Here is a 26,096-nt window from a genome sequence, read left to right as displayed (position 1 = left end):
TATACATGTATACACTGCAATATTACTCAGCCATAAAAAAGAATGAAATCTTGCCATTTGCAACAACATGGATGGACCTAGAGGGTATTATGTTAAGTGAAATAAGTCAGAGAAAGACAAATACTGTATGATTTCACTTATATGTGGAGTCTAAAAAACAAAACACATGAATAAACATAAAACAGAAACAGAGTCATAGATACAGAGAAAAGACAGGTGGCTGCCAGAGGGGAGGAGGGTGGCTGGAGGAGAGAAATAAGTGAGGGAGCTTAAGAGGTACAAACTTCCAGTTTCAAAGTCAATAAGTTAGGGGTATGAAATGTACAGTGTGGGGAATATAGTCAATAATTATGTAATATCCTTGTGTGATGACAGATGGTAACTATAGACTTATTGTGATCATTTTGAAATGTATAGAAATATCGAATCACTATGTTGTGTAACAGGAACTAACATAGTGTTGTAGGTCAATTATACTTCAAAAACAAACTCATAGGAAAAGAGATCAGATTTGTGGTTACCAGAGGTGGGAGTGGGGGAGGGGGAATTGGATGAAGGCTGTCAAAAGTTTCAAACTTGCAGTTATGAGGTAAATAAGCACTAGGGGTGTAATGTACAACATGATAAATATAATTAACACTGCTGTGTGTTATGTATGAAAGTTAAGAGAGTAAATCCTGAGTTCTCATCCCAAGGAAAACATTTTTTTCTACTTCTTTAATTTTTTGTCTATATGAGATGGATGTTCACTAAACTTACTGTGATTATCAGTTCATGCTGTATGTAAGTCACATCATACACCTTAAACTTATACAGTGCTGTATGTCAATTATATCTCAACAAAACAGGAAGAAAAAAATTTAAAAATAAAAACGCTACTCTAGAACACACTTCTAATTCTCCCCGAAAGCCCAAGTAACTCCTAAGAAGCATACTGTCATACCGCAGATGAGTATCTGTATTTCTACAACACCAGGAAATATGTGATTTCTGCAGGTTTTTATAATTAGTTCCTAAAGACAGTAAGGAACACTCGTAACCACCAGAATGAAACCAACTTCGTTTTGTTTTGCCAAGTATCTGAGAAGAAATCACAAAGCATATTGACGGAGAGAAAATTGAATTTGTGAGGGAGTTGGGAACTGTGAATATTTCAGTAGGTAATTGAAAGAGATTTCACAAACCTATGTTTCCTTTATGTTGAAATCTGCCTTTCTAGAGTGTAAAATGCTTCAGTATAATCACTAGTATGTCAAGTCATGGCAAACATGTAGTAATAACCTTCTGAGGCATCTCACACCAAGCTGGAGGTTTCCTCTTGTGAGCACTGCTGAAGGGTTGTCCACTGTGTTACCTTCCAGCATCTTAGTAGCAAATGTAATACGTTAAGTATCTTCCTCTAAAGCAATTAGAAAAGCTCCAGGGAATCATCCAGAGAGGATAGCTACTGCCATGTTTTTGTCTGATTTTTTAAAATAAATTTATTTATTTTACTTATTCATTTTATTTTTAAAAATTTTTGACTGCATGGGCTCTAGACGCATGGGCTTCAGTAGTTGTGGTGTGCAGGCTCAGTAGTTGTGGCGCACAGGCTCAGCCGCTCCACGGCATGTGGGATCTTCCCGGACCAGGGCTCAGACCCGTGTCCCCTGCACTGGGAGGTGGACTCCCAACCACTGCACCACCAGGGAAGCCCTGTTTTTGTCTGATTTGCCAAGAAGCAAGGAAAACTGAGCTAATAGGAATTCAGAAGTGTAGCTCTACGAAGGGTAATATCACTCCCAGGCAGCCTCTCACTCCTTCCCTGCCTGCAGTCGCCACCTCACAGCCACGTTACTTGTCTACCAGCTAACCAATGCCTAAAGTTATACAATTATGAAATCCTTTATGTACTCAATACTTTGCAAACCCTTGGAGAAGACCTCACTTTCAATCTGATGAATCACTGATTCTTCAGCCTCTTGGCTCCATATCCTAACAGCAATTGTAGGATGCAACTTCAGAGCTGAATTCAGATTATTCTCATTACTTTATTAATTGATTTAAGAAATTGCTAACACACTGAGAGTTTACTTTGTGCCAGACAATATCTCATCTCTTTTTTACACTGACCCAGTGAAGGAAATATTTGCATTATCCCTATTTTGCAGATGAGGAAATGGAGGCTCAGAGAGTTTAAGCAACTTGCTCAAGGTTTCTCAGCTTGTAATTTGCAGAGCTGAGATTCAGCTTCAGGCTTTCTGATCCAGAATTGGCTTTCTTCACCAGCATAATACCCTGTACTGGCTTTCATTGGAGTAATATATCATTAGGAGAATTTGACTGGTTCATGGGCATTGGGGGGGGGTATTATATTTCTGTTTCTTTTCTTTCTTCCAGTTTTATTGAGATATCATTGACATACAGCATTGAATAAGTTTAAGGTGTACAGTATAATGATTTGACTTGCGTATGTTGTGAAATAATTACCACAATAAGTTTAGTGAACATCCATCATCTCATATAGACTAAAAATTAAAGAAATAGAAAAAACATTTTTTTCCATGTGATGAGAACTCTTAAGGTTTGCTCTCTTAATGGGCATTTTAAAAAATTCACATCCACATAATGGTGTCTTCTTCCTGGTCTTACCCCAAAGTCAAGTACGCAATAACGTGTAAAACTCAGTGTGCCTCTCCTGGAAGAGCAGAAGGACTACAAGTGGTAATTTAAAGAAGTAAAAGTAGAAAGCCACTCAAAAGGGAGCTTTTGTTTTGCAAAGAAATTGTTTATGTGTTAAACCTCACGCTGCACTCTGCGGTATTTGCTGATGGACACAACCACTGCTATTTAACTTGATTCCCTAATCATAAAAATAATGACCGGGATTAGCCCAGTTCAATGGGGACATGCTTTCCCCAGGGCTCACAAAAGCCTTCTCTAGGGTTCCAGGCTTTCCTGGTAATGAGACGTTAACTAACAAGGTTGCTATATTTCGCATTGGTAAACAGCAGTCCTCAATTTGAAATGAAAGAAATCAAGGAAAAGAGGAAGGGTCTCTGGCTAAAAGGAGGAAGGTCACCCTAACTTGATGAGCAGAACCCTGAGAACAACGGCAGGCCTCCAGAATGATGGGGAAACAGGTGTCTCTGTTTGTTGAATACTTAGGTAATGGGATTCAAGGGATTGTAGCAAAAATCCATCCATTATTTTTAAGTAAAAGAACTCTTGTTTGCCTCTCAGCAGCCTGTTACTTAAAATTTAAACACGGGTATTCCTGAAACAATATATGCTCATTGTAAACATCCCAAACAATTCAATCCAGAAAAATATGTAGTAAAAAGTGAAAGCCCCCCTCCCGACCAATTTCACTTCCTCCCTAGAGGAACCCACACTCCTCGTGTATCCTTCCAAACTTTAAGAATAAACCAATGGTAAAGAAAGAATTTGACTATAATAAAACATAGTCAACTTGCTGATTATAATTAGTGCTAGCCTTTCTTTAGTGATTCAGAAGATCCTTCGAGTTTATTCTCATTAAGGGTATCAGCTGTCACAGTACAGAAATGTGGGGATTTCTGTGTGCTTATATCCCAATAAACAGAAGCTTGTGGGAAAGTTGTGGACAAACCCCCCTTTTGGCCTCCCAGAAGGATTTGGGCTTGCTCAGACCACAGCTGATAACCTTCCTACCCATAACAGAAATGTTGAAGGTACCTAACCCTATGAACATGAGACTTTAGGAAACATTATAAAAACATTGGTTTGTAATTTAAATGATTTGGGGGATTACCTTATGTTCTATGACATAAATATAGGGTCATTTTTATTCTCTGAAGTTTGCATAACTTTATAATTTATAGGTAGATACATATACAGTACTTTATATGTGTATATAATTTTTTAAATTATACATTTATAGACAAATTTTATTTTTTTAAGCAAGAGTAGCTTTCATTTATAATTTCAGCTGGAAACAGTCAAGTCTTCTTTACTTTGGAAAAAGAAAATCACTTGAGTAGTTTTCTTAAAACAAGGAAGACACCCCATACCCCATGCACTGGAAGAAGAAGCTATAAGAAGAACTTTATTTTTCTTGAGTGTGATAAGCCCAGTTCTCCAAATTCCTCTTGGTGAGTAGAGCTCTCGGGTGCATTGGATCAATCTGCATAAAGAAACTAGGAACTTTCTGGATGGAAAGGGATTGAGTCATCCCAATCCCAAAATTTCTCAAGATGCCTAGTTATAAAAACCCATGGGAGAACCCTTCTGGAAGAAACAAGACTCTTGGGAAACTAATCCAGGAAAGTAAAAGGTTAAAGGATGTTGATGATTGCAAGTTTGTCATGACTGGGCTCCCTATCACTTTTAAGTGGTCGTTCTTGCTTTGAAACTGAAAAAAAAAATAGTCATCCCTCAGTATCTATGGGGAATTGGTTCCAGGACCTGTGCAGATACCAAAATGGGAGGAAGCTCAAGTCCCACAGTTGGTCCTTGGTATCTGAAGTTCCACATCCATGGATTCAACCCACCATGGATTGTGTAGTACTGAACCATACAAGGGGACACACACAATTGAAACCCATGTTACTCATGGGTCAACTATATTTCCATATTTTAGTGATGGATCTGGATCTGAAGACATCTTGCTGCTTGTTCTTTTGTTTCAACTTCCTCAAAGGCAAATCCCTTTGGATTTCCAGTAGACTTATAATGTGGTATACTCATCTAAACCACATTGCCACATTTAAAAAATACTTTTTCAATCCAGATGAACATTTTGGGAAGTAATTCCTATGCTAAATTGGAAGCAGTATTAAATATGTTAGGATTTAATAAGTATATACTAAGCTTTAATCACAATCCCTATACCTTATTTAGAAGGTCAATAAATTTTAACTTAAAAAAAACACAACATTGTGGGAATAGAATTGAGAGTTCAGAAGTGAACCCATACAGCTGTGGTCAATTGATTTCTGACAAGGGTACCATGACTATTCAATGGGGGAAATAATTGTCTCTTTAACAAATGGTGCTGGGAAGACTGCAGTCTACATGCAGAAGAAATAAGTTGGATGCTAACCTTATACCGTGTAAAATATTAGCTCAAAATGGATCAGAGAGCTAAATATAAGAGCTAAAACTATACAACTCGTGTAAGAAAACATAGAATTAAATCTTTATGACCTTGAATTCAGCAATGGTTTCTTAGACATGACACCCAAAGCACAAGCAACAAAGAAAAAATAGATAAATTGGACTTCATCAAAATTAAAAACTTTGTGCATCAAAGGACATAATGAAAAGACAGTTTACAGAATGGGAGAAAAGTTTTGCAAGTTGTATATCTGATAAGGGTCTAGTACCCAGAATATATATTGAATTCTTACAATTCGACAATAAAAAGACAAACAACTCAATTTTATCAAGAGCAAAGGACTTCAATAGACATTTCTCCAAAGAAGATATACCAATGGCCAACAAGCAAATGAAAAGATGCTCGATGTCATTAGGGAAATGCAAATCAAAACCACAATGAGATACCATTTTATACCCACTAGGATGGCTATGAGAATAATAATTTTAAAAATGGAAAATATGTGTTGGTAAGGATGTGACGAACCCTCATACATTGCTGGTGAGAATATAAAATGATGCAGCTACTGTGAAAAACAATTAGTGATTTCTCAATAAATTAATCATAAAATTACCATATGACCTAGCAATTCCACTCCTAGGTATATACTCAAAAAAAAAAAATTGAAAATATGTGCTCAAACAAAAACTCACACACAAATGTTCATAGCAGCTCTATTAAGTATAGCCAAGGGGCTTCCCTGGTGGTGCAGTGGTTGAGAGTCCGCCTGCCGATGCAGGGGACGTGGGTTTGTGCCCTGGTCCGGGAAGATCCCACATGCCGCGGAGCCACTGGGCCGGTGAGCCATGGCCGGTGAGCCTGTGCGTCCGGAGCCTGTGCTCCGCAACGGGAGAGGCCACAACAGTGAGAGGCCCACGTACCGCAAAAAAACCCAAACCAAACAAACAAACAAAAAAAGTATAGCCAAAAAGTAGAAACAACTCCAATGTTCATCAGCTGATGAATAGATAAACAAAATGTGGCATGACTATGCCATGGAATATCATTCAGGAAGTACTGAAACATGCTACAAAGTAGATAAACCTCAAAAATATTAAATGGTAAGTGCAAGACTCCAGACACAAAAGGCTACATATTATATGAGTTAATTTATATGAAATATCCAAAATAGGCAGATCCATAGAGACAGTGGATCTACGCACTAAGAAGACACCATGGAGACTAAAGCAGATAGTGGATGCCAGAGGCTGGGGAGAGGGGAGAATGAAGTGACTGCTTAATGCATGTGTGGTTCCTTCTCGGGTGATGAAAAGCTTCTGGAACTAGATAGTGGTGATGGTTGCACAACATTGTAAATATACTGATGCCACTGAATTGTACACTTTAAATTGGTTAAAATGATAGATTTTATGTTATGTGCATTTTACCATAATTTTTAAAAATTGGGGTTACTTGTGACTCTATTGAAAATCCAGTGGGAGGGAAGAGAAACAGGCTCCCCAAAGTCAAATTACTATGAGAGAAGGAAGAGGTAGACTCTGTTGACGGGGGGAGAACCAAAATGGAATAGCAGTGGTTCTGGTGCTGTGAGGCAGTGGATGTTGAAACCCAATTCAGTCTAGCTCTTTCAGGGACTGTGTTTGTGTCCTGGGGAGGTGGATGTGTGGGTGACTCTAAAAAGTTGAAATCAAAGAACTGCACCGATCACAGTAGGAAGCCTGGGTCCCAGTGATCAGAGTAGGAAGTCACAAAACCCAGCGGCGTCCCAGAAGATCAGGAGGTCGGGCCCTGGCTTGGAGCCATCACCTGGATCAGCAGAGCTGGGGGCAGTTGGCCCCTTTAGACAAGCCTGTGCTCTCCTACTTGCCCTCTCCCCAGGCTCCCTTTACTCATTTTCCTTAAATGCTAAATCCTGCAGGTATGCAAGAGTTCCATTTCTGCTGCAGTTTGTCCTGCATCTCTCCCCAGCACCCGAGATGCCAGATCCTGACTGTTAGCCCAGCCCGTCTGAGTTGTGGCCTCAAGAAGAGAGGGGCAAGCAGGTCACCATTTTGGGCACCTAGGATAGACAGTGAGGGCCACTGCCTAGAAACGGGTACACTGATCTGGGCATGCAATGGGTGACCCCCTCCCCTGCCCCAGTGCCATGTACTAATTCCTGTATAGGTAACTCTTCCCCCAGAATATAAACCTGCTACCTCATTTTTTTTGTTTTGTTTTTAAAAATATTTATTTATTTATTTGGCTGCGTCAGGTCTTAGTTGTGGCACGCGGGATCTTTTTTGCGGCATGTGGGATCTTTTTAGCTGCAGCATATGGAATCTTTAGTTGCGGCATACGAACTCTTAGTTGCGGCATGCATGTGGGACCTACTTCCCTGACCAGGGATCGAACCCGGGGCCCCTGCATTGGGAGCACAGAGTCATAGCCACTGGACCAGCAGGGAAGTCCTCGCTACTACCTCATTTTAAACCAATAGAGCCCATTAAACAAGGAAACCATTTTCATGAGGACATGTTTCTCATAACGTCTTGTTACCCAGTGCACAGAGCCAAACAAACTGAAATGTCGGAGTTTGGAGCAGAGAAAGGTTTATTGCAGGGCCATGCGAGGAGACGGGTGGCTTGTGCCCTCCAAACCCCGAATTCCTTAAAGGGTGTCAGCAAAGCACTTTTAAAGGCAAGGTGAGGGAGGGCTGTGGTTAGTTGTTGCAAACTTCTTGGTGTAGAAATCCTTCGTTCTTACATACGTCCATGTAGGTCAGGTCACAATGTTCCTGTAAACCTCCAATAAGACAAATGTTATTCTCTGTTCTCCCACTTTTTATCTCTATATATGATTGGACTCTTAAAGGGCAAAGCCTTGAGAATGAGTTATCCTGTATATTTCAGCCTATAGGCAACATCCTTTTTTTAAAATTTATTTATTTTATTTATTTTATGTTTGGCTGTGTTGGGTCTTTGTTGCTGCGTGCGGGCTTTCTCTAGTTGCAGTGAGCGGGGGCTTCTCTTGTTGTGGAACACGGGCTCTAGGCGCGCGGGCTTCAGTAGCTGTGCCACGTGGGCTCAGTAGTTGTGGCGCACGGGCTTAGTTGCTCCGCGGGATGTGGGATCTCCCCAGACCAGGGCTCAAACCCGTGTCCCCTGCATTGGCAAGTGGATTCTTAACCACTGCACCACCAGGGAATTCTGATAGGCAACATCCTTTTACAAAAGATGCAGAACCAGCACAACTAAGCACAGGAAACAGAGCACAAAGATTAAAGTAAAAGGAACAGATCTAATATGGAGTCAGATTTGTTCTTCCCTATTACAGCATTCTCACAGCATTCTTTGGGACTTTAACATATCTTTCAAAATACATATATCAATAAAATATATATATAAAGTCACTCAGTTCCAGTCTTGGAATCCATGCTGTGAGGAGTGCCTCTGCCAGCATGTGGGGAGTAGCAAGATGAAGTGGGAAGGGGAGAATGGGAGCAGCTGTGAGCCTTCTGTGCCTCCTCTGCTTTCTCACCCCTCTGCACCTTTCTGCAGGCTGGTGTCTCTCCCCAGGACACCATGACACTCCATTCACCTCCTCTCCACGGCCAACTCCACTTCATCCTTCCACACTCAGCCCAGAGGCCATCTCCTACGTGAAGGCTTTCCTGACCTCTTCAGGCTGAGTCCGCTGCCCCTTCTGTGTTCTCTTGTACTTGCCGATATCCTTACTCTTATCACACCTTGTTGATCTTGCTCCTGTGTCTCCTACTAGACTTTTTTTAAATTTTATTTTATTAAAAAAATTTTGTTAACATCTTTATTGGAGTATAATTCCTTTACAATGGTGTGTTGGTCTCTGCTTTATAACAAAGTGAATCAGCTATACATATACATATATCCCCATATCTCCTCCCTATTGCGTCTCCCTCCCACCCTCCCTATCCCACCCCTCTAGGTGGTCACAAAGCACCGTGCTCATCTCCCCGTGCTATGCAACTGCTTCCCACTAGCTATCTGTTTTACATTTGGTAGTGTATTTTTATCCATGCCACTCTCTAACTTCATCCCAGCTTACCCTTCCCCCTCCCCATGTCCTCAAGTCCATTCTCTACATCTGTGTCTTTATTCCTGTCCTGCCTCTAGGTTCATCAGAACCTTTATTTTTTCTTTTTTCAGATTCCATATATATGTGTTAGCATACGGTATTTGTTTTTCTCTTTCTGACTTACTTCACTCTGTATGACAAACTCTATGTCCATCCACCTCACTACAAATAATTCAGTTTCGTTTCTTTTTATGGCTGAGTAATATTCCATTGTATATATGTGCCACATCTTCTTTATCCATTCATCTGTTGCGGGACACTTAGGTTGCTTCCATGTCCTGGCTATTGTAAATAGTGATGCAATGAACATTGTGGTACATGACTCTTTTAAAATTATGGTTTTCTCAGGGTATATAAGAAATCTCTCAGTAGTGAGATTCCTGGGTCATGTGGTAGTTCTATTTTTAGTTTTTTAAGGAACGTCCATACTGTTCTCCACAGTGGCTGTATCAATTTACATTCCCACCAACAGTGCAAGAGGGTTCCCTTTTCTCCACACCCTCTCCAGCATTTATTGTTTGTACATTTTTTTTTTTTTTTTTTTTTTTTTTTTTGCGGTACGCAGGCCTCTCACTGTCGTGGCCTCTCCCGTTGCGGAGCACAGGCTCCGGACGCGCAGGCTCAGCAGCCATGGCTCACGGGCCCAGCTGCTCTGTGGCACGTGAGATCTTCCCGGACCGGGACACGAACCCATGTCCCTTGCATCGGCAGGTGGACTCTCAACCACTGCGCCACCAGGGAAGCCCTGTAGATTTTTTTGATGATGGCCATTCTGACTGGTGTGAGGTGATATCTCACTGTAGTTTTGATTTGCATTTCTCTAATGATTAGTGATGTTGAGCATCCTTTCATGTGTTTGTTAGCAATCTGTATAACTTCTTTGGAGAAATGTTTATTTAGGTCTACTGCCCTTTTTTTTTTTTTTTTTTTTTTTGTGGTACGCAGTCCTCTCACTGTTGCAGCCTCTCCCGTTGCGGAGCACAGGCTCCGGACGCGCAGGCTCAGCGGCCATGGCTCATGGGCCCAGCCGCTCCGCGGCATGTGGGATCTTCCCAGACCAGGGCACGAACCCGTGTCCCCTGCATCGGCAGGCGGACTCTCAACCACTGCACCACCAGGAAAGCCCTACTGCCCATTTTTGGATTGGGTTGTTTGTTGTTTTGATATTGAGATGCATGAGCTGCTTGTATATTTTGGAGATTAATCCTTTGTTAGTTGCTTCGTTTGCAAATATTTTCTCCCATTCTGAGGGTTGTCTTTTCGTTTTGTTTATGGTTTCCTTTGCTGTGCAAAAGCTTTTAGGTTTCATTAGGTCCCATTTGTTTATTTTTGTTTTTATTTCCATTTCTCTAGGAGGTGGATCAAAAGGATCTTGCTGTGATTTATGTCATAGAGTGTTCTGCCTATATTTTCCCCTAAGAGTTTTACAGTGTCTGGCCTTACATTTAGGTCTTTAATCCGTTTTGAGTTTACTTTCATGTGTGGTGTTAGGAAGTGTTCTAATTTCATTCTTTTACATGAGCTGTCCTTTTTTCCCAGCACCACTTATTGAAGAGGCTGTCTTTTCTCCATTGTATATTCTTGCCTCCTTTATCAAAGATAAGGTGACCATATGTGCGTGGGTTTATCACTGGGCTTCTATACTGTTCCATTCATCTATATTTCTGTTTTTGTGCCAGTACCATAGTCTCTTGATTACTGTAGCTTTGTAGTATAGTCTGAAGTCAGGGAGCCTGATTCCTCCACCTCCATTTTTCTTTCTCAAGATTGCTTTGGCTATTCGGGGTCTTTTGTGTTTCCATACAAATTGTGAAATTTTTTGTTCTAGTTCTGTGAAAAATGCCATTGATAGTTTGATAGGGATTGCATTGAATCTGTAGATTGCTTTGGGTAGTATAGTCATTTCACAATGTTGATTCTTCCAATCATGGTATATCTCTCCATCTGTTTGTATCATCTTTAATTTCTTTCATCACTGTCTTACAGTTTTCTGCATATGGGTCTTTCGTCTCCTTAGGTAGGTTTATTCCTAGGTATTTTATTCTTTTTGTTGCAGTGGTAAATGGAAGTGTTTCCTTAATTTCTCTTTCAGATTTTTTGTCATTAGTGTATAGGAATGCAAGAGATTTCTGTGCATTGATTTTGTATCCTGCTACTTTACCAAATTCATTGATTAGCTCTAGTAGTTTTCTGGTAGCATCTTTAGGATTCTGTATGTATAGTGTCATGTCATCTGCAAACAGTGACAGTTTTACTTCTTCTTTTCTGATTTGGATTCCTTTTATTTTTTTTTCTTCTCTGATCACCATAGCTAAAACTTCCAAAACTATGTTGAATAATAATTGTGAGAGTGGGCAACCTGCTCTTGATCTTAGTGGAAATGGTTTCAGTTTTTCACCATTGTGAATGATGTTGGTTGTGGGTTTGTCATATGTGGGCTTTATTATGTTGAGGTAAATTCCCTCTATGCCTACTTTCTGGAGAGTTTTTATTATAAATGGGTGTTGAATTTTGTCAGAAGTTTTTTCTGCATCTATTGAGATTATCATATGGTTTTTATCCTTCATTTTGTTAATATGATGTATCACATTGATTGATTTGTGTATATTGGAGAATCCTTGCATTCCTGGGATAAACCCCACTTGATCATGGTGTATGATCCTTTTACTGTGCTATCGGATTCTGTTTGCTAGTATTTTGTTGAGCATTTTTGCATTTAAGTTCATCAGTGGTATTGTCCTGTAGTTTTCTTTTTTTGTGACATCTTTGTCTGGTTTTGGTATCAGGGTGGTGGTGGCCTCATAGAATGAGTTTGGGAGTGTTCCTCCCTGTGCTATATTTTGGAAGAGTTTGAGAAGGATGGGTGTTAGCTCTTCTCTATATCTTTGATAGAATTTGCCTGTGAAGCCATCTGGTCCTGGGCTTTTGTTTGTTGGGAGATTTTTAATCACAGTTTCAATTTCAGTGCTTGTGATTGGTCTGTTTATATTTTGTATTTCCTCCTGGTTCAGTCTTGGAAGGTTGTGCTTTTCTAAGAATTTGTCCATTTCTTCCAGGTTGTCCATTTTATTGGCATATATTTGCTTGTTGTAATCTCTCATGATCCTTTGTATTTCTGCGGTGTCGGTTGTTACTTCTCCTTTTTCATTTCTAATTCTGTTGATTTGAGTCTTCTCCCTTTTTTTCTTGATGAGTATAGCTAGTGGTTTATCAATTTTGTTTATCTTGTCAAAGAACCAGCTTTTAGTTTTACTGATCTTTGCTATTCTTTCCTTCATTTCTTTTTCATTTGTTTCTGATCTGATCTTTATGATTTCTTTCCTTCTGCTAACTTTGGGGTTTTTTTGTTCTTCTTTCTCTAATTGCTTTAAGTGTAAGGTTAAGTTGTTTACTTGAGATTTTTCTTGTTTCTTGAGGTAGGATTGTATTGCTATAAGCTTCCCTCTTAGAACTGCTTTTGCTGAATCCCATAGGTTTTGGGTCATCGTGTTTTCATTGTCATTTGTTTCTAGGTATGTTTTGATTTCCTCTTTGATTTCTTCAGTGATCTCTTAGTTATTTAGTAGTGTACTGTTTAGCCTCCATGTGTTTGTATTTTTTACAGTTTTTTTTCCTGTAATTGATATGTAGTCTTATAGTATTGTGGTTGGAAAAGTTACTTGATATGATTTCAATTTTCTTAATTTTACCAAGGCTTGATTTGTGACCCAAGATATGATCTATCCTGGAGAATGTTCCATGAGCACTCGAGAAGAAAGTGTATTCTGTTGTTTTTGGATGGAATGTCCTATAAATATCAATTAAGTTCATCTGGCTTACTGTGTCATTTAAAGCTTGTGTTTTCTTATTTACTTTCATTTTGGATGATCTGTCCATTGGTGAAAGTGAGGTGTTAAAGTCCCCTACTATTATTGTGTTACTGTCGATTTCCCCTTTTGTGGCTGTTAGCATTTACCTTATGTATTGAGGTGCTCCTATGTTGGGTGCATATATATTTATAATTGTTATATCTTCTTCTTGGATTGAGACCTTGATCGTTATGTAGTGTGCTTCCTTGTCTCTTGTAACATTCTTTAAAGTCTATTTTATCTGATATGAGTATTGCTACTCCAGCTTTCTTTTGATTTCCATTTGCATGGAATATCTTTTTCCATCCCCTCACTTTCAGTCTGTATGTGTCCCTAGGTCTGAAGTGGGTCTCTTGTAGACAGTATATATACGGGTCTTGTTTTTGTATCCATTCAGCCAGTCTATGTCTTTTGGTTGGAGCATTTAATCCATTTACATTTAAGGTAATTATCGATATGTATGTTCCTATTACCATTTTCTTAATTGTTTTGGGTTTGTTTTTGTAGGTCTTTTTCTTCTCTTGTTTCCTGCCTAGAGACATTCCTTTAGTATTTGTTGTAAAGCTGGTTTGGTGGTGCTGAATTCTCTTAACTTTTGCTTGTCTGTAAAGGTTCTAATTTCTCCATTGAATCTGAATGAAATCCTCGTTGGGTAGAGCAATCTTGGTTGTAGGTTTTTCCCTTTCATCACTTTAAATATGCCTGCCACTCCCTTCTGGCTTGCAGAGTTTCTGCTGAAAGATCAGCTGTTAACCTTATGGGTTATTTATGGGTATGTTATTTGTTACTTTTGCCTTGCAGCTTTTAACATGTTTTCTTTGTATGTAATTTTTGATAGTTTGATTAATATGTGTCTTCACATGTTTCTCCTTGGATTTATCCTGTATGGGACTCTCTGCGTTTCCTGGACTTGATTGACTATTTCCTTTTCCATATTAGGGAAGTTTTCAACTATAGTCCCTTCAAATATTTTCTCAGTCCCTTTCTTTTTCTCTTCTTCTTCTGGGACCCCTATAATTCGAATGTTGGTGCGTTTAATGTTGTCCCCGAGGTCTCTAAGACTGTCCTCAGTTCTTTTCATTCTTTTCTCTTTATTCTACTGTGTGGCAGTTATTTCCACTATTTTGTCTTCCAGGTCACTTATCCGTTCTTCTGCCTCAGTTATTCTGCTATTGATTCCTTCTAGAGAATTTTTAATTTCATTTATTGTGTTTTTCATCATTGTTTGTTTGCTCTTTAGTTCTTCTAGGTCCTTGTTAAACCTTTCTTGTATTTGTCCATTCTATTTCCAAGATTTTGGGTTACCTTTACTATCATTACTCTGAATTCTTTTTCAGGTAGACTGTCTATTTCCTCTTCATTTGTTTGGTCTGGTGGGTTTTTACCTTGCTCCTTCATCTGCTGTGTGTGTCTCTGTTTTCTCATTTTGTTTAACTTGCTGTGTTTGGGGTCTCTTTTTCACAGGCTGCAGGTTCGTAGTTCCCATTGCTTTTGGTGTCTGCCCTCAGTGGGTAAGGTTGGTTCAGTGGCTTGTGTATGCTTCCTTGTGGAGGGGACTGGTGCCTGTGTTCTGGTGGATGAGTCTGGATCTTGTCTTTCTGGTGGGCAGGACCGCATCTGGTAGTGTGTTTTGGGGTGTCTGTGAACTTAGTATGATTTTAGGCAGCCTCTCTGCTAATGGGTGGTGGTGTGTTTCTGTCTTGCTAGTTGTTTGGGCATCCAGCACTGGAGCTTGCTGGCCGTTGGGTGGAGCTGGGTCTTAGCATTGAGATAGAGATCTCTGGGAAGCTCTTGCCGATTGATATTACATGGGGCCAGGAGGTCTCTGGTGGTCCAATGTCCTGAATTCAGCTCTCCCACCTTAGAGGCTCAGGCCTGACACCAGGCTGGAGCACCAAGACCCTGTCATCCAGAGAGCTCAGAAGAAAAGGGAGAAAAAAAAAGAAAGAAAGAAAAAAGATAAATAAATTAAAAGAAATTATTAAAATACAAAAATAATTTTAAAAAAGAGGAGAGCAACCAAACCAATAAACAAATCCACCAGTGATAACAAGTGCTAAAAACTAAACTAAGATAAACATAAAAATCAGAAACAAATCAGTCACAGACAGCAAACCCAAGTCTACAGTTTCTCCCAAAGTCCACCGCCTCAGTTTTGGGACGATTCGTTGTCTATTCAGGTATTCCATAGATGCAGGGTACATCAAGTTGATTGTTGGGATTTAATCTGCTCCCGAGGCTGCATGGAGAGATTTCCCTTTCTCGTCTTTGTTTGCACAGCTCCTGGGGTTCAGCTTTGGTTTTGGCCCTGTGTCTGTGTGTAGGTCGCCCTCAGGCATCTGTTCCCTGCCCGGACAAGACGGGGTTAAAGCAGCAGCTGATTAGGGCACTCTTGCTCTCTCAGGCCAGGGGGAGGGAGGGGTAGGGTAGTAATAATTGGAATGCGGGTTGAGCCTGTGGTGGCAGAGGCTAGCATTACGTTGCAACAGCCTGAGGCACGCCGTGTGTTCTCCCAGGGAAGTTGATCACGGGACCCTGGCAGTGGCGGGCTGCACAGGCTCCCACGTGGTGGCGGGGGGGAGGTGTGGATAGTGACCTGTGCTTGCACACGGGCTTCTTGGTGGCAGCAGCAGCAGCAGCGTTAGCATTTCATGCCCATCTCTGGGGTCTGAGCTGATCAGCAGCAGCGTTAGCATTTCATGCCCATCTATGGGGTCTGAGCTGATAGACGCGGCTTGTGCCCGTCTCTGGAGCTCGTTTAGGCAGTGCTCTGCCTTCTGTGGGCACATGGGGAAGGAATCCCCTCTCATCACGCACCCTGAAACAATGGTCTCTTGCCTCTTAGGCAGGTCCAGACTTTTTCCTGGACTCCCTCCCGGCTAGCTGTGGTGCACTAGCCCCCTTCAGGCTGTGTTCACCAACCCCAGTCCTTTCCCTGGGATCCGACTGAAGCCCTAGCCTCAGCTCCCAGCCCCCGCCCATCCCCTCCGGGGAGCAGACAAGCCTCTCAGGCTGGTGAGTGCCGGTCGGCACCGATCCTCTGTGCGGGAATCTCTCTGCTTTGCCCTCTGCACGCCTGTTGCTGCGCTCTCCTCCGTGGCTCCGATACTTTCCCCCAACCCCCTGTCTCCACCAGTGAAGGGGCTTCCTAGCGTGTGGAAACTTTTCCTCCTTCACAGCTCCCTCCCAGAGGTGCAGGTCCCGTCTCTATTCTTTTGTCTGTTTTTTCTTTTTTCTTTTGCCCTACCCAGGTATGTGGGGATTTTCTTGCCTTTTGGGAAGTCTGAGGTCTTCTGCCAGCGTTCAGTTGGTGTTCTGTAGGAGTTGTTCCACATGTAGATGTATTTTTGATGTATTTGTGGGGAGGAAGGTGATCTCCACGGCTTACTCCTCCGCCATCTTGAAGGTCCCCTCCTACCAGACTCTTAAGTCCCTCAAGGGAAATTGGAACAGTCTGCCTACATTTGAATCCACCATTTCCTAGCTCCAAGACTCGGCAAGCCACTTAAACTCGGTTTCCCTATCTGTAAAATGGAGATAATCATTTCTGCCTGGTTTTGATAGTTAAAATTTGTAAAACATTTAAACAATGCCCGGAACATAAGTGTTCAATAAATATGTTATATTAGTAATTTAAAAATAATAACAATCATCATTATTACAATTACCATTAATTATCTCTTTATTCTCAATGTCTAGCACAAAGCGCAGTATGCAGTAGGCACTCAGTCAATCAAATGGAACTGTGGTTAGTGCATTACCGGTGATTAATCCAGAACTCTGCTGTCCAGTACAATAGCCACCAGCTCTGTGTGGCTTCTGAGCACTTAAAATGTGTTTAGTCCAGATTAAGATGCTCTGTAAGTATAAAATACATACCAGAGGTTGAAGCCTTGGTATAGAAAACAGAAAGTAAAATATCTCATAAATTATATTTTATATTGATTACATGTTGAAATTATATTATTTTGTATCTTTTAGGTTAAGTAAGATATACTCTTAAAAATAATCCTGCCACTTTATTTTCACTTTTTAAAACAAGATTGCAATAGAACTACCATATAATCCAACAATTCCACTTCTGGGTATTTATGCTAAGAAAACAAAAACATTAATTCAGAAAGATATGGGAGGGACTTCCCTGGTGGTAGAGTGGTTAAGAATCCACCTTCCAATGCAGGGGATGCGGTTTCGACCCCTGGTAGGGAAGCTAAGAACCCACGTGCTGTGGGGCAACTAAGCCCGCACACCACAACTACAGAGCCCATGCGCCCTGGAGCCTGCGCACCACAGCTAGAGAGCCCACGCACCGCAATGAAAGATCCCACGGGCCGCAACTAAGCCCTGACACAGCCAAAAATAAAATAAATAAATATTTTTTAAAAAAAAGATATGGGAATTCCCCGGAAGTCCAGTGGTTAGGGCTCCACGCTTTCACTGCCGAGGGCTGGGGGTTCCATCCCTGGTTGGGGAACTATGTTCACTGCAGCATTATTTACAATGGCCAAGATATGGAAGCAGCTGAAGTGTCCATTAATAGATTAATGAATAAAGATGTGGAATATATATCTCTTCTGTCTCTGTGTCACATTTTGGTAATTCTTGCAATATTTCAAACTTTTTCATTATTATTTGTTATGGTGATCTGTGATCAGTGATCTTTTGACATTATTATTGTAATTGTTTTTTTGTTTTGTATTTTTTAATTAAGGGATGTACATTGGTTTTTTTAGACACAATGTTGTTGCACACTTAATAGACTACAATATAGTGTAAACATAGCTTTTATATGCACTGGGAAACCAAAAAATTTGTGCCACTCACTTTATTTCAATATTTCCTTTATTGCAGTGGTTTAGAACTGATCCTGAAATATCTCCAAGATATGCCAATATTACTCAGCCATAAAAAAAGAATGAAATCTTGCCATTTGTGACAACATGGAAGGATCTAGAGGGTATTAGGCTAAGTGAAATAAGTCAGACAAAAAAGACAAATACGGTATGATTTCACTTATATGTGGAATCTAAATAAACAAACAAAACAGAAACAGACTCACAGCTACAGAGAACAAACTGGCATTTGCAGAGGGGAGGTGGGGGGGGGGATGGGCAAAATATGTGATGGGGATTAAGAAGTACAAACTTCTGGTTATAAAATAAATTAGTCCCGGGGATGTACTATACAGCATAAAGAGTATAGTCAATAATACTGTAATAATTTTGTATGGCGACAGATGGTTTCTAGGCATATTATGGTGATCATTTCATAATGTATTTAAATGTCAAATCACTATGTTGTACACCTGAAACTAACATAATATTGCATGTCAATTATACTTCAATAAATGAATATTTAAAAAAATAATAAGATGAGACTGCAAGGAAATTTAAAATTTCACATGTGATTTCATTATATTTCTATTGGACAGCACAGATCTAGAAAGCTCTCAGCCTACCATTAGTGTAGCAAACCTTCATCCAACCTCATTTACTTTCAAATATATAAGCTTTAGGAGTATAGATAATTCATTTAGAACAATGATTCCTTTAGAATCAAAAGTACATCCAGGTGGTTTGTAAAGGATTTTCCTTGCAGGGTTACAAGCTAATGTGTAAAAGTATGTAGAAAGAGAACTAAAGCTTTGGGGGAATTTTCCAGGTTCGCTGTGATCCTGAGATTCAAGAATTGCGTCAGTGGCAGAAGAAACTGCGTGAGGACAAGCACATCCGCCAGCGAGTCGAAATTTTCTGGGCCAAGCAAGAGCAGAAAGGTGAGTTGTTTGATTCACAGCCCTTGGTTTATTCAGAAAAAGCCTGAGTCTTACCCCAGGCTCAAGAAGGAAGCCCTCTGAGGTTTTATAAGGTCCCTATATCTGCACGGGACTCCATTGGGGGTAGGGGAGGTGGCAGCATGTTAAGATTCAGCTTTGGAATGACAATATAATTGACATGGCCATTCCCCTCACTCAGGGACACATTCAGTGTCATCCCATGTCTGCAGGTCTCTTTTTTTAGCTGTAAGACAACAAGAATAACTCATCATTTTGGAGTCACAGTGCCCATCAATGTGATGGGTAGTTTTTCTTCTAAGCTGTTGATTGTGTGTCTGAACTCAAGCAGTGTTTTATGCCATCCTCTTCCCTTTTCTGAGAAATTAAACACATACACACATTGAAGTATTAAGAATAAGAGAACAAGCACCCATCACCTGTCATGTGCAAGTGTCACAATTTTGTCCTATTTGCTTCCCTTCTTAATTTTTAAACTTTAAGTTACTACATATTCGTGGTAGGAAAATTAGACAAACAAAAAACAAAAGGGGGGTGAAAATCAGAAATCTCACCACTGTTAAAATTTTGGTGCACATCCTGCTATACATTTTCAGTACAAAAAGATGCAAAAAAATATATATTCATATATTATTAAAAATGGGTTTTTACATTCTGTTACAAGTACATCTGTATATTCTGGTATATCATCTACCCTGTCACTAAACATACTCAGAACATCATTCGGTCAGCACTAGAGAGTGGCATCATGACTTTTTTTTTTGGCTGCATTGGGTCTTCGTTGCTGTGCGCGGGCTTTCTCTGATTGTGGCGAGCGGGGGCTGCTCTTCATTGCGGTGCATGGGCTCTAGACGCGCGGGCTTCAGTAATTGTGGCACATGGGCGTAGTAGTTGTGGCTTGCAGGCTCTAGAGCACAGGCTCAGTAGTTGTGGTGCACGGACTTAGTTGCTCTGCGGCATGTGGGATCTTCCCGGACCGGGGCTTGAACCTGCGTCCCCTGCATTGGCAGGTGGGTTCTTAACCACTGCGCCACCAGGGAAGCCCCATCATGACGTTTAATGGCTGTGTGGTATGAATTTAGCATCACTTATTTAACCAACAACATGGAATGAGATTCATGGTATATTAACAAGTGGAAAAACGTTGCAGAACCATAAATTTTCATTCATATTAAAAATATATACAGGGAAACAGATGTCTAAACAGCCTGGAAGAATACTTTAATGGTAGTTTCCTTTAGGAATTAGGACTAGGGGGAATCTTGCACTGTTGGAATCTTTTAAATAAGTGCAGTACTTTACAATTATGAAAACCAATGGAGAAAAAATGATCATAGCTACCTCGGCAGCCTACAGGCCATCACACTCCCACCATCCGTGCTCTGACCTCCCCGCCCTCCCCGTCCCTGTCCGCCTTCACTAGGCTGCAGCTCCTCCAGTCTCTCTTGTTCTGCCATATGCCAACGCCTTCCTCACCTCTGGGACTCTGCACTTTCTATTCCTTTCCTGCCAGATCATCCTTTCCCAGCTCCTGTATGGCCATTTCTTCTCACCCTCCAGGCCTGGGGACATTACCGCCTCTGAGGGGCCTTCCCAGGTTGCCCTGCCTAAAGGGAAAAGGAAAAATATTGAGCAATCTCAGCGTGGTGGAGTCTAAACAAAAGTTTTCTTTTTTGCCCAGAAACTGTCTTCAACCCTGTTCTCTCGAATCTCTTTCCAGTTCCTGCTTGGCATATTGGTTAGATTTCATGTCTTTTAAGTATGTTCTGATTTCATAAAGTCCAGTCTACTTAAAAATCTCAATCTCAGATCCAATTTAATGCTTACTCACCCGCCTCTGCTCTGCCTCAGTGGGGTTGGGAGTGGGGGAAAGAATTGTCTGCTCTTTCACACGTCCACCCGTTCCTCTTCAAAGCCACTTGCTCCTTCGGTGGGTTTGGGTGGGAGGGAGGCAGATCCAAGGGGCATCTTCTCTGCACTCCCTGTTGTGACCCTCTCTTGGCTGCTGCCGCTTCTCTGGCTGAGACTGCTTGGCCACCCATGTCTTGTGGGCAGGCATCCCCTTGCTGGCTCACTGACTCCTGTGTTTCATATGAGCTCTTCCTCAGGGGAGACAACACGTGGCAGAACCCCCTGTACGGATCTGGCTCTGCCTCTCCCTTTTCTAGCACCACCCGGACCCCACCTCTGCCAGTCCACTCCCAGCCTTTTGCTCCTGGGGTCTCCTTACCCAGTGGCCAGCCCTCTCGGGTGGGGCAATGGAAAGATAGTTCAGGTTACCTCCCAGCGTCCGCCTGACGCAGAAGAAACCAGCGGTGGACACGCAGACTTCTCCACTGCCCCACCCCAGCGTGTCTCCCCAGTTCACACTGAATCTGCTCTAACAGGCACAGTAGAATGAAGTGTAATGTAAATCTGCCCTTAAAGGAGATGACAGATAATGAAGCACCCCCATTCTTTTTGAGTTGTTCTCTTGGCTCTTCCCTCCCTTGTCTTAGGGCTTGGGTGGTGGAAGCACCCACTCTTGTCTCAGAGAAGAGAGAAAAGCAAGCACTCTCCTTTAGGACAGATTCTCAATCTTTTTGGACTGTGAACCAGTAAGAAATAGTTTTATGTCACAATTTAGTACATATGAATGTACAGATGGTTTCATATATACCTAGCTAAAACAAAAGTTTTATAAAAAAATTACCTTATATGTAATACCCTTTGGTATTTTCTAGTCTTTTGAGTTTTTAATTTTGTTAATGCTGGACATGACTCAGTAAATTTATTTCATGGCCCACTAATGTGTCTTGGCCCATGGTTTGAAGCACACTGCATTGATTCACTACTCCACAGCTCCTACAGTTTCTTCTCCCCCTTTCCTACCCGTAGTCATCGGCTTAAGTAATGGTTAGGCCCCTTCTTCATAAACAGTTGTTCTCAATATTGGCTGCATATTTGAATCACCTCAGGAGCTTTCTAAAAATACTAATGCTATTGACTGAAAACCCTAGAAGCAATGAGCATTCCTAGTGCCCAGATCTTGGTTTCTAAGTACCCCTCATTCTAAATGGAATTAGGTTGGGTTTTTGTTTTGTTTTGTTTTGTTTGAGAAATGGTCGATTCCAGGGCTGGGGCAAGGAAAGTAGAAGAGCTTAGAATGTCTTTTGCCAGAAAATAAAGAAGCCTCAAAAAATTGATGGGAACATGGGAAAAGAATACAGGCTCCAGCTTGAAGGGAGTCTCACTGGGCAAATCTGGGACAATTTAAGCATCAAAATTAACATCAGAATTTAAGCATGAAAATCAACAGTGACTGTAATGAACTCATTGACTAAAAAAAAAAAATCCAAATGTCCATATGGATACCAAATAAAGAAACAAATAAATAAATGTGAGAGAAGAGGAAGCTTTTCTCCCACATTAGAATGCCAACTAATACATTTAGCAGTATAATGAAATTTAAGTCACCATTTTATAACCATGTTAGTGAATTAATTGGCTCAGGCAACAATCATCAATAGATGCTAAACCACTGAGTGAACGTTTGATGAGGAACATGATATTCATAGTCTGAAAATATCTCTTCACAAGGCAGTCTTTAACACAGAGGGGAAAATAGTAACTTTGCATGAGAGAAGCCTGGCAGAGCCGCCTTAACCAAGTGTTGGAGATTAATGTCACCAATAACGGGACAGACTGACATCACATGCCTTCTGGTATGATGTACTGAGGAAGACACACATCACAGACGCTTATGCACAACTCCTGTAAAAAATGCACAACTTGAATCTAATCATGAGGAAACATCAGATCTACCCAAATTGAGGAAACACTCCAAAATAACTGATTTGGACTCTTCAAAAATGCCAGTGTCAAGGAAGCCAAAAAGATTAAAGGAGACCAAAGAGATGTGACAGCTGAATGCTGTGCATGACCTTAGATTGAATCTCGGATGGGGAAAAATGCTATAAAAGACATTATTGAGACAGTTAACAAACTTTGAGTATGGGCTTTATATTAGACAGTGGTATGTAGCACTATTAAGTTTCCTGATTTTGATCAATGTTCTTGGGCTATATCAGAAACCTCTTCATTCTTAAGATGCATGATGAAGGTTTTAGGGATCAAGGGATATGATATGCAGCTTAATCCCCAATGATTCAGAAAAATATAATTTATAAAACATGCACACATATATATATATACACACACAGAGAAAATGATCAAGTATAAACAATGACGAATCTGAGAGTTCTTTGGATGACTATTGCAACTTTTCTGTAAATTCAAAATTACAAGATAAAAAAATACCAGTGCCTCATCTCCAGAAATTCCAACTTGATGGGGATGGGCCCTGGGCGTCCATGTTACTGTTAAGTTTCCCCAGTTCTAATGGTCAGCCAGAGTTGCGACCCTAAGGACGTGCTAGATCCCCAGGGGTTTGTGTTCTCTTTAAAATGTAGAGTCCTCTAGGCCCGAGTGTCCTACTGATGCATGATTGTACTTCCGTTATTTGCTGACTTTGCAGTTACATGCCTTCCTCACTAAAGTGTAAGCTCCATGCGGATGAAGGCCTCGTCCTCATGCAGTGCTGGCACAAAGTGAGCACCAAATAAATTTTGGTTGAATGAATGAACGAGGGAATAAATGAATGGATGGAGTTCTGAGGCTTGTATGAGTCCACATACAGACAGAGCCTGGTACAGAGCAGGAGCTCATCAAATTGGCGGTCTTGGTGTCCCTTGTTAAGAAGCAATTTGAGCTGTAACTGTTTGGCAGGCTTGTCTGTGTACAGCTGCCGGTTCATTTCACTTAAAATTGGAAGACAATCAGGGCTGTAATCAGTTTAAAGGTCAGGAAAAGTGCAGCATGCCTATTTATTTCTGTTGTTACTTATTTTTTTGAGTTGATTTGCCGTTGGTTCGCTGATTGGTTTGGCTTGCTGTGTAGAAGGGAGCGCAGACTGGATTTAACTCTGTGATCCAGCTAGCAGTGGAGGGCAAAGTGAAAGAGGTCCCACCTCGGCCACCTGCTGCCCATGTCCCTTGCTGCCTTTCCACCTTCTGAGGGTTCCAGAAGGAACAGTGCTTTCCAAAAAAGATGAGGTTTTCAGTAAATGCCCCAATGTGAACTCAGGGGTAAATTTCCCATTTATGATGAGACTGTGAAATGGTCTTCAGGAAAAACGTCAGTTCTAAACACCATCCCCAGATCTGTGGTCAGTTTGGAAAGAAGTCAGTACAGCACAGCTGGTAAAGGACTGGGCTTTGGAGTTGACCAGAGTTGCCCTTGGAGTCCTTTTACTTTTATCTGTGTGACCGTGGTCTAGTTAACTTCATTGAGCCTCAGTATTCCCATGTGCAAAATGGGAATAATAATAGTCCTGTCTCATACAGTTGTTAAAGGATTGCAAGAGACGATCTTTGGAATAAGTCCTGGCACATAGTTCCCATACATGTTGGTTACTGTCGTTATTAAAATATCTCTGTGCTTCAAACAATTTTGTATTGATTTCCTCCACTAGACTCTTAAGTTCCATGGGGTTCCATGTGGGGACTGTGTGTCTTATTCATCTTGATGTCCCCACACCTAGCACAGAGCCTGGTATAGAGCAGGCAGTCTGTACATATTTGGTGGATGCAGCTCTGGGTTTCATTTTGTAGGTGAATAAGTTAGGCCCTGGAAGGTCGAGGGCTTGCCAAGGTCACACAGCTGAGGAGGGCCTAGGGCTGGGGCGCAGGCATGCCCTTTCTCTGTCCCGTGTTCTGACACATATGGGAGGAGAGCTGCAGAGAGACAAGACACTCTTTTGGATTCTACCATCAGACCCAAACCTCTCAGGAATCCTCCTGAACATGACATACGGCTTGTCCAATTTCTTATGACCTATGGTTTCGTGCTGTTGGTGTTTGCATTGGCTGAAGCCCTCGGGTAAGGGCTGAATTGCCAGGAGCAGGGTACAACGTGCTGCCCATCAAGTGAAGTAGAACTTTTTGTCCCCTTCAGGGGTCACCAAGCTGAATCATTTTGTTAAGTTCATGTATGGAGTTACTTCCTGTTTTAAACCATATGAATCTGGGTACTGTAGCGGTTTCAAAAATCAATCCCCCCCAGCCAAGGTGACACTGTAATTAGACCCCAAAGAGCTCTGATGAAGCAATTTGAAAATTAATAGTAAACACATGTAGTTCTCCTTTAGATTTGCGGTAAAGAAAAAAAGTGGAGTGATTGCAAATAAAAATGGGTTTCACCTTCATGTAAGAAAACTGCAAACTCATCCATGTACAAATCCAGCAAACAAACATAATATAATTGTTTAGTCAATGCCATTTTATCCATATCGTGCTCTGGTATTTATAGTATGAATGAATTTTGCCAAGTTCATTCCTTGGAGCAACCTTGGTGCAGACAGGAGGTCTGAGGGAGAGAAGCATCAGCTGTCAGGGTAGAACCATGGTCATTTATAGCCTGTCTCATGTTACACTGAGCCAGAGGCCGTCCTGAACAGGATTTTCCTCTAGGACAGAAACAGTGTGAAGTTATCCTGAAGTCTCTATCCATTGGGACAGTTGCAGGAATTATTTTTAAAAACATGTGTGACAAGAATTACAGCTAATATAATCCAAAAGAAGATGCCAGAGTCATTTTTGAGATGTGGTCAAAAATCCCTTCTTGATTAATAGCATATTTTTAGCTTCATATAACTGGTAATTGTTTTCAAATGTGCTTTGTAACTGACTATTCATATTTTATTTGGAAATCTAGTGTGAGTAAGGAGAAAGAAAACATAGAAACTGTTCCCATAACATCAGATTACATTTATTATATATACTACATCAGATTACATATATATATATATACACAACATCAGATAGCAATTTTTAAATGTGTGTGTATATTGTATATTTGTGTAAATACTCTTTTTTTTTTAATATATTTATTTATTTTTGGCTGCGTTGGGTCTTTGTTGCTGTGCGCGGGCTTTCTCTAGTTGCAGGGAGTGGGGGCTACTCTTCATTGCGGTGCGCGGGCTTCTCATTGCGGTGGCGTCTCTCGTTGTGGAGCACGGGTTCTAGGCGCGCGGGCTTCAGTAGTTGTGGCAGGTGGGCTTAGTAGTTGTGGCTCGCGGGCTCTAGAGCTCGGGCTTAGTAGTTGTGGCGCACGGGCTTAGTTGCTCCGCGGCATGTGGGATCTTCCCGGGCCAGGGCTCAAACCCGTGTCCCCTGCATTGGCAGGAGGATTCTTAACCGCTGCGCCACCAGGGAAGTCCCTGTAAATACTCTTTGAATGACTTTATCAC

At 41.2% G+C, this 26,096-nt stretch overlaps 1 protein-coding gene across 1 annotated transcript in view; it reads left to right on the top strand.

Annotated features, from left to right (window-relative positions):
- The window catches only part of IQCK (IQ motif containing K), a 126,132-nt gene that overhangs the window by 75,556 nt on the left and 24,480 nt on the right, over nt 1-26,096 (top strand). Inside the window, exon 8 of the mRNA XM_082670491.1 lies at nt 18,679-18,790. Within this exon, the coding sequence (XP_082526617.1) occupies nt 18,679-18,790 (112 nt within the window). The remainder of the gene's footprint in view (nt 1-18,678; nt 18,791-26,096) is intronic.

This window comes from Grampus griseus (assembly GCF_964374135.1).
Source record: "Grampus griseus genome assembly, chromosome: 14".
NCBI classification, from domain to species: Eukaryota; Metazoa; Chordata; class Mammalia; order Artiodactyla; family Delphinidae; genus Grampus; species Grampus griseus.
The sequence above is the reverse complement of the archived record's forward strand: the minus strand, read 5'-3'. Positions and strand labels throughout refer to the sequence as shown.